This window comes from Pogoniulus pusillus, chromosome Z (assembly GCF_015220805.1).
Source record: "Pogoniulus pusillus isolate bPogPus1 chromosome Z, bPogPus1.pri, whole genome shotgun sequence".
Lineage (NCBI taxonomy): Eukaryota > Metazoa > Chordata > Aves > Piciformes > Lybiidae > Pogoniulus > Pogoniulus pusillus.
This window is the reverse complement of record NC_087309.1, coordinates 37305717-37315030: the sequence shown is the minus strand read 5'-3', so window position 1 is coordinate 37315030 and position 9314 is coordinate 37305717. Positions and strand designations below refer to the sequence as shown.

Genomic DNA, 9314 nt, shown 5'->3' with positions numbered 1-9314 from the left:
AATCATAATTTTTCATACGTGTGAAAATATATTAACCCTTGGAAAAAAATAGACATGGCACATTACAAATGAAAACTTTGAAGCATTAGCCACAGTGCCTGCTTATGAAATTCTAAATATAGAAAAGTAACAGAAATTCTAGTAATAGAAAATAAACTGAGATTTCTTTAGCATCTAGCAGGAACGAAAAAAAGCCAGTTGCTATTTCTCTCCCTCTTGTGCTAGTTTGAAGCAAGCTAGAATGTTTTGGTAAGAGAAATAGATAACGGGCAGTGAAATGAAAACAATTGATGTCAACTTCTCTCACAGTTACGCTGAGAACTCTGGGAAGAAGAAAGACTTCTTCTCCATTTTGTCTCTCACTCTTGCTTTTGCCTTAGACCTGGTCACATCTCATTAACCCTGCTCCCACTAACCTTGCTCCCTAACCTCTTGGCTGCACCTCTTTTCTTCCTGAGAACTGGGGTAAGGTTGAGAGGGCCGGGGGAGGTGTTGGGGTGGTTTGAGAGCCCCTCCTGGGGACTCAGGTTTCTGGGAGGGGAGTTGTGCTTTTGTATTGTTTATCCTTTGTATATTTCTGTATATAATTGTATATAACTGTATATATTGTAAATAGCTGCTTGTAAATTCTGCTAGCTGTAAATAAATTGCTTCATCTATATTCCCAGGGTCCGTCTGAGTTAGTTGGGACAAATTCAAAAGTGTGGGGGGGCGGGGTAACCCCCAAACCATCACATTTTTTTATTGGCTTTCCCAACGTGGGGATAGATATTTGAGTGATTGGAAATTAGCTCTGGGAATTAAGATGAAGCTAATCAAGCAGCTATTGTATTTGGTTGGTGCATTGCTCTGGTCTGGTTTTGTTTTCTTGGCATTTAGTTGGTTAAAAGGTCAAATTGTTGCTTATTTTATTGATCTGGCTTATAATAAGGCTAAAGCTAAGGTTTCAGATATGTTCTGGAGCTGGGGTGATTTGATTCTTGGTTATGCTAGTTTTAATATCTCTGAGAATATTACAAAGGATATTACAGGAGCTCTGGTCAATAATGTGACAATCAATGGAAATTCTGCTTTAAATATGGCTCTAATGAGAGTTATTCAGCCTAAGACAGGAATTCCAACTGTTTGCATAGGTACATGCTCGTGTAAAACTGTTTTTCTTCTCACAGTTTTTAATATTTGCCTCATGATTTTAATATTCATATTAATTTTGGCATTATTGGTAAAAAATTCAAAACCAGCTTCTGTAAGAGCTAGGAAAAATTCTGTGTCTCAGAAGCAGTCTCTTTCACAGCAAAACAAGGGAACACAGTTATCGGCTTCCCCCTTGCCAGCCTCTGCCCCTCCTTCTCCAAGTGCTGGGAACACAGCCAGTGTTCCCGCCGCTAACATAAACAATGATAACAAAAGCAACAACAATCCACAGAGTTCGGCAGGAGCCCTAGGAGGACAGGCAGGTACCCAAAATCAGAATGATCCTAGCAACAATCAAAACACCTCAGGGTTGGCAGGCATCCCAGGAGGACAGGCAAATAATAGCACTGCTAATGCTGGTAACGCTAGCCCAGTCAGTCCAACTCCTAATGACACCAGCTCAGCCAATTCAAACCCCCAGCCAGCAGACCAGAACCAAAATCCTCCTGTTAAAAGCAAGGCAGATTTGAACTCACAAGCTCCAAGTCAGACCCCTAATGATTCGAATGCTCAAGGTCAGACTCCTAATGATTCAAATGCTCCAGGTCAGACCCCCAATAATTCAAATCCTCCAGCAGACACATCCAAGTCTGTTGCTGCTCAGGCCCTTCTGGCACCTGCTAAGGCAAAAGCTAAGACAAAGAGTGGTTCGCAGGAGGATGTAAGAGATGAGACCTCTGGTGATCAGCAGCAAGAAGAGGAAGAGGAGGCAGTTAGTCTGCGAGACCTTGTAGATGTGCTGAGACAACAATACTCAAGTGAGAGGAGCGCAGTGAGGTTAGCTGCCAAGAGAGAGGATGGTTCCAATGAGTTTAAGAGTGCTATGAGGAAGGTTCTGTTAGGCCCAGTACCACCAGATCAACAACAAGAAGAGGAGGTGGAAGATGACATCCAAGGCTCCAAGGATCCACTCAGAGAGGTCAGGGAAGTTAGGAAGGAATACACAAGGGAATCAGGTGAGCCAATCTTAAGCTGGCTAGTGAGATGCCGTGGCATTGGTGCTAATGCTCTGCAGGTAGGAGACAAGTCTGCCAAGCAGCTGGGACCACTCACTAAGGAGAGTGGAGTGGACAAACACCTAGCAAGTCCTCTTGGTAGGGTTAGCTTGTGGACACGCCTTCTGTTGGCTGTGGCTATGAGATATCCTTCCCGAGATGATTTGCCATGGGCTGCCAAGAAGTGGAACACTGTTGAGCAGGGAATTAAGCTTCTGAAGGAGTTTGCTGTGAAGGAAGTGCTTTATGGAGATCATGGTACTCATGAGCCTGATGATATTCCTTTGGGAACAGGTCTCATGAAGAAGCTGATTAAGCTTGCTCCTTCATCCTATGCTAACATCTTGGCCAGTAAGTTTCTAGCAAGGAGTGACAATGGAAGATCTTTCACTGTTGGTGAATTCACTGATCAGCTCAGGCAGATAGAGGATAGCTTGTCACATTCTGGTATAATCTGTGCCATAAAGACTATGACTACAGAGCTTAAAGATGGTTTTCAAGAGAGCATGGAAGAACTGAAGGAGGACCTTACAACCTCAATTTCCAATCTGGTAAAAGATACCATTCCTGCATCATCTGAATGGGTGCATGTTTCTGCAGTCAGGAACAGACGCCCACCTCCTGCAAGGCAATTCCAGCCCAGGAGGAGACAAATTCCACCTAGACAACAGCAATCACGTGCGTCACTGTGGATACTTCTGCGTGACACGTGAACAAGTGGGATGGTAAACCTACTTCAGCTCTTTCGAAGAGGGTCAGGGATCTGCAGAGTGGCAGAAACAGAGGCAATAATTCCAGGAAAGTAGCTGTCACTTCTTCAGCTCCTGAGGGCAACTGCAATTGTTCCAACAGTTGCAGTTCCTCTCACAACAACACCAATCACTGTGTACACCCTACATGCCATGTTCAGCATTAGGGGTGCCCTGCCTCCAGCCAGGAGGAGGAAAGGGATAGTGGAGAGAACCGAATCTATTGGAATGTATTCATTAGGTGGCCTGACAGTTCAAGAGTTCGGAAATACAGGGCTTTAGTTGACACAGGTGCTCAGTGTACTTTATTGCCATCTAATTGCAAAGGGACAGAGTCCATTTCTATCTGTGGAATCACTGGTGGATCCCAAGAGTTAACTAAGATATAGGCTAAGATCAGCTTAACTGGTAAAGAGTGGAAGACACATACTATTGTAACTGGTCCTGACGCGCCTTGCATTTTGGGAATTGACTTTTTGAAACAAGGTTGTTTCAAAGATCCTAAGGGTCACAAATGGGCTTTTGGAATAGCATCTGTAGAGATTGAGGATGATAAATTGAAATTGTCTGTTAGACCTGAACTTTCTGATGAATCTGCAGTTGTGGGACATCATGACATAGAGGACCTGGAAGTGCCAATTGCAACTCAAACTGTTCATCATAGGCAGTACAGAACTAACCGTGACTCTTTGTTGCCCATTCATCAGCTGATTCGTCAACTGGAGAGTCAGGCTGTCATTGAGAAAGCTCATTCACCTTTCATCAGTCCCATCTGGCCTGTGCGCAAACCTACGGGCGACTGGAGACTGACAGTTGACTTTCGTGCCCTCAACGAGGTGACGCCACCCATGAGTGCAGCTGTGCCAGACATGCTGGAACTCCAGTACGAGCTGGAATCGAAGGAGGCTAAGTGGTATGCAACCATAGACATTGCTAATGCTTTCTTCTCTATTCCCATAGCAAAGGAGTGCAGGCCTCAGTTTGCATTCACCTGGAGAGGAATCCAGTACCAGTTCAACCGTTTGCCTCAGGGGTGGAAACACAGCTCAACCATCTGTCACTCAGTCATCCACAATGCACTGGAGAAAGGTAAAGCTCCAGAGCACATCCAGTACATCGACGACATCATTGTGTGGGGCCAAACTGCTAAGGAAGTCTTCGAGAAAGGTAACAAAATCATTGACATTCTGTTGCAAGCAGGTTTTGCCATTAAGAGAGACAAGGTCAAAGGACCTGCCAGAGAAATTCAGTTTCTGGGAGTGCGGTGGCAGGATGGTCGCCGTTACATTCCTCAGGATGTGATCAACAAAGTCTCTACCATGGCTGTTCCCACCAGTAAGAAGGACACACTTTCTTTCCTTGGTGTGGTGGGATTTTGGAGACTACACATTCCTGGTTTCAGTCAGATTGTCAAACCTCTGCATGATGTGACTCGTAAGAGAAACAATTTCGAGTGGGGACCTGAACAACAAGCAGCCTTTGATCAGATCAAGCGAGAAGTAGTCCATGCAGTGGGCTTGGGACCTGTGAGATCTGGTCCGGACATTAAGAACATTCTGTACACGGCTGCCAGTGACAATGGTCCAACTTGGAGCCTTTGGCAGAGAGCTCCAAATGAGACACGTGGTCGTCCACTTGGTTTCTGGGGACGTTGTTACAGAGGTTCAGAGACAAATTACACTGCAACTGAGAAAGAGATTCTAGCAGCCTATGAGGGAGTGAAAGCAGCTTCTGAAGTGATTGGAACTGAGTCACAATTGCTTTTAGCTCCTAGACTGCCAGTTCTTAACTGGATGTTCAAGGGCAAAGGTTCATCACCGCATCATGCCACAGATGCAACCTGGTCTAAATGGATGGCTTTGATAACCCAACGAGCACGAATGGGTAATCTTGACCGACCTGGTCTGGTGGAGGTGATCACAAACTGGCCGGAAGGCACAGACTGTTCCAAACCTCCGGAGGAGAAAATAACTCGTGCTGAGGAAGCTCCTCCCTATGGTGATCTCTCTGATCAGGAAAAGAACTATGCTTTGTTCACAGACGGTTCCTGTCGTCTTGTTGGGAACAAGCGAATATGGAAGTCAGCAGTCTGGAGTCCAACCAGGAGAGTTACCGAAACGAAAGATGGAGAAGGAGAATCCAGTCAGTTTGCTGAGGTAAAAGCTGTTCAACTTGCTCTTGATGTGGCTGAACGTGAGAATTGGCCTATCCTTTACCTCTACACCGACTCGTGGATGGTAGCCAATGCTCTATGGGGTTGGCTAAAGGACTGGAAGAAGAATGGTTGGCAGAGGAAAGGAAAGCCTATTTGGTGTGCTGATCTATGGCAGGACATTGATGCACGGCTGGAGAAAACTCCAGTGAAGGTGCGGCACGTAGATGCACACATGCCTAAGAGCAGAGCCACTGAGGAACATCAACATAACCAGAAGGCAGACCAAGCTGCTAAGATTGCTCAAGTTGATACCAACTCTGAACTTGACATTGACCTTGACTGGAAACACCAAGGTGAGCTGTTCTTAGCTCGGTGGGCCCATGACTCATCTGGACACCAAGGCAGAGATGGAACATACCGATGGGCTCGTGATAGGTCAATTGACTTGTCCATGGACGCTATCACCCAAGTCATCTATGACTGTGACATTTGTGCTGCTATTAAGCAGGCTAAGCGAATCAAGTCCTTATGGTATGGTGAGAGATGGTCAAAGTACAAGTATGGTGAAGCCTGGCAGATTGACTACATCACTTTACCTCGATCTCGTTCTGGCAAGCAGTATGTGCTGACAATGGTAGAAGCCAGCACTGGATGGTTGGAAACATATCCAGTTCCACATGCTACTGCACGTAACACCATTGTTGGTTTGGAGAGACAAATCTTGTGGAGACATGGAACTCCAGAGAGAATCGAGTCAGACAATGGCACTCATTTCAAGAACAATCTTGTGAAAAACTGGGCCAAAGAGCATGGTATTGAATGGATCTATCACATACCCTACTATGCACCAGCTTCAGGGAAGATTGAATGCTACAATGGTTTGCTGAAAACCACCCTAAAAGCCATGGGGGGTGGAACTCTGAAAAACTGGGACAAACATTTAGCACAAGCTACCTGGTTGGTAAATAGTAGAGGTTCAGTAAACAGAGCAGGACCTGCACAGTCAGACTTGGTCCAAACAGTAGACGGTGATAAAGTTCCTGTTGTACATGAGAAGAATCTGTTAGGGAAAACTGTTTGGGTATTTTCTCCTTCGGGAGAAGGGAAACATGTCCCAGGGGTAGTTTCTGCTGAAGGTCCTGGTCACACATACTGGGTAATGCAGGAGAATGGTGAAATCCAGTGTATTCCACAGAGAAATTTAACCTTAGCTGAGAGAGTTTAAATTCAAGCTGTTAGGAGTTTTCTGTTCTAGGTAACATCGGCACCCAACACTGAGAGAATCTACGATAGAATCTACAGTACGTGAGCACGAACCCAACGTCACCTGGGAGTCCCTGTTCTGAGCTTTTGAATCACCTACATCTGATTGAAGTGTGAACTGAACTTGTATATATTGTTTTAGTGTAAATATTGGTTTAGATTAGATTGGATAATTCTCAGCGATACTCTGAGCGAAGTAGACAAGGGGTGGATTGTGCTAGTTTGAAGCAAGCTGGAATGTTTTGGTAAGAGAACTAGATAACGGGCAGTGAAATGAAAACAATTGATGTCAACTTCTCTCACAGTTACGCTGAGAACTCTGGGAAGAAGAAAGACTTCTTCTCCATTTTGTCTCTCACTCTTGCTTTTGTCTTAGACCTGGTCACATCTCATTAACCCTGCTCCCACTAACCTTGCTCCCTAACCTCTTGGCTGCACCTCTTTTCTTCCTGAGAACTGGGGTAAGGTTGAGAGGGCCGGGGGAGGTGTTGGGGTGGTTTGAGAGCCCCTCCTGGGGACTCAGGTTTCTGGGAGGGGAGTTGTGCTTTTGTATTGTTTATCCTTTGTATATTTCTGTATATAATTGTATATAACTGTATATATTGTAAATAGCTGCTTGTAAATTCTGCTAGCTGTAAATAAATTGCTTCATCTATATTCCCAGGGTCCGTCTGAGTTAGTTGGGACAAATTCAAAAGTGTGGGGAGGCGGGGTAACCCCCAAACCATCACACCTCTCATGATTTGTTTTGTGAAGTTACCCAGGTGAAAATGGCAACTATTTTCTGAAGAGGCTGCAACAAAATCCCTCAGTGATGATTAACACTTCTTCAGCCTGATTAAAAGTCAGAATGTTTCCAGAACTCAGCATAAATTAGATTGCTTTTGAGGAGGTCACACTGACCTCCAGTCAGCAGCTTGTCACAAGTGGTATTCCCCAGGGCTTAGTACTGGGGTCAGTTCTGGTTTAGATCTTTATCAATGGTCTGGGCAAGGCGATTGAGGCACTCTCAGTAATTCTGCACATGAAACTAAGCTGGGAGGCTGCATTGGTCTGTTTGAGGCTAGGAAGGCTCTGCAGAGGGACCTGGATGGGATGAATTGATAAGCCAAGATCAACTGTATGATGTTTTACAAGGCTGAATCCTGCACTTGAGTCATAACCTATGAAACAATCAATGTTTGGGGCAGAATGGCTGGAAAGCTGCCTGGCAGAAAAAGACCTGGGGTTACTGGTCAACAGCCATCTGAACATGAGACAGCAGTGTGTCCAGGTGGCAAAGAAGATCAACAGCATTCTGGCCTGTATCAGAAATGGTGTCACGAGCAGAAGCAGGAAAATGACTGTGTACCTATACTGGGTACTGGTGGGGCCACATCTGAAATATTTGGTTTAGTTTTGCACTCCTCACTACAGAAAGAACACTGAGCTGCTGGAAAGTGTCCAGAGAAGGGCAGCAAAGCTGGTGAAGGGTTTGGAGAGCAGGTCCTGTGAGAAGCAGCTGAGAGAACTAAGGTTGTTTAGCCTGGAGAGAAGAAGTCTGAAGGGAGACCTCATTGCTCTCTCTGACTCTCTGAGGGAAGGCGGTAGTGACATGAGAGTCAGATTCTTCTCTCTAGTATCAAGTGACAGAATTAGAGGAAATTGTTCCAAAGGAGGTTTAGGTTGAGTATTAGGGAAATTGCATTCCTGAAAGAGCAGTCAGGCATTAGAATGCTGCCCAGGGAGGTGGTGGAGCCATCGTTCCTGGAGGTGTTCTAAACGCATGGCACTGCAGGATGTGGCTTAATGCCCACAGTGATGTTAGTTACACAGTTTGACTCAATGATCTTAAAGGTCTTTCACAGCCGAAACAAATCTTTGAGTCTGTAATTCCATGATCATAAAAGAAAGCAAGCAGGAGGAGAAAAAGAAGATTAAAAAGGTAATTTTTTTCCAGTATATTGTAACCATAATCAATTCATGCTCGATGAAAAGCTGCAGCTATGCTATTAGAAAGAAATTTAAAAAAAAAAAACAACAAAAAAACCAGTTCTTGAAGGAAAATGCAGGAGCTTTTTGATCTAGTCACTGGAAATTGCTCACTCTTTGCAAGCCAGGACCCACCTGTGTCTCCCCTAACAATCTTCCTGTCCTTTCCAGCACCAGGGACACTGTTGTGGGTGTGTCGGGGTTGGGAAGAACAATTCGGCTGTGGTTGAGGAATCGGACGATGCCCTGTGGGGAATCACTTCTAGCAATAGTGACCTGGCTCACAAGGTGCAGCCCAAGTACTGCTCCACCAGTGGCTCCTGTCAGCTGGATTTCAAACTGCTCTTCAAATTCACTGCATGGAAGAAGAAAAAAAGAGATTCTGATGTATCTGAGGGAAAAGGAAAATAATTACATCTATATTTACTAATTCAATCATGCATCCAGTTGGGTCCATTTAACAGTATACAGAAGCCATCTTTGTAAACATAGGAGTTACTTCCACTTGCACAGAATGCTGGTATCTGAAATAAAAATTATGTTCTACTTGTGTTCAACTTTTAAACAAAATATCATTTATGGATGCACTATGAACACATAAAAATTATGATAGTCTACTTTAAAAATAGATCTGTTTGCCTCAAATTTAACCATGAAACTCCAATAACAGTGTCTCTTTTTTTTTCCTTATCCCCTTTAAATTTAGACATATTTTTGGCAGTGTGGGAAATGGGTTTACAACTTCAACACTGTCCTGACAGGGCATAAATCCTGCCAGGCAGGTTTAACCCTTGCTGTTGTGGGTCTGGGAGTGAGTCAGATGAGCAAACGATAAGGGTTTGGCCCCAGCAAAGCTTTGAGGGCTAAGGGGCTTAGCACCACGTGGCAGGTGTATGCTAGTTTGAAGCAAGCTGGAATGTTTTGGTAAAAGAACTAGATAATGGGCAGTGAAAAAGTAAACATGGTTGTGTCTCTTCGCTCACAGTT

The 9314-nt window shown here is 44.6% G+C and overlaps 1 protein-coding gene across 1 annotated transcript in view; it reads right to left on the bottom strand.

Annotated features, from left to right (window-relative positions):
• Positions 1 to 9314, bottom strand: part of ADGRV1 (adhesion G protein-coupled receptor V1) — a 450458-nt gene that overhangs the window by 269599 nt on the left and 171545 nt on the right. Inside the window, 1 exon segment of the mRNA XM_064176319.1 lies at positions 8463 to 8682. Coding sequence (XP_064032389.1) covers positions 8463 to 8682 — 220 coding nt within the window.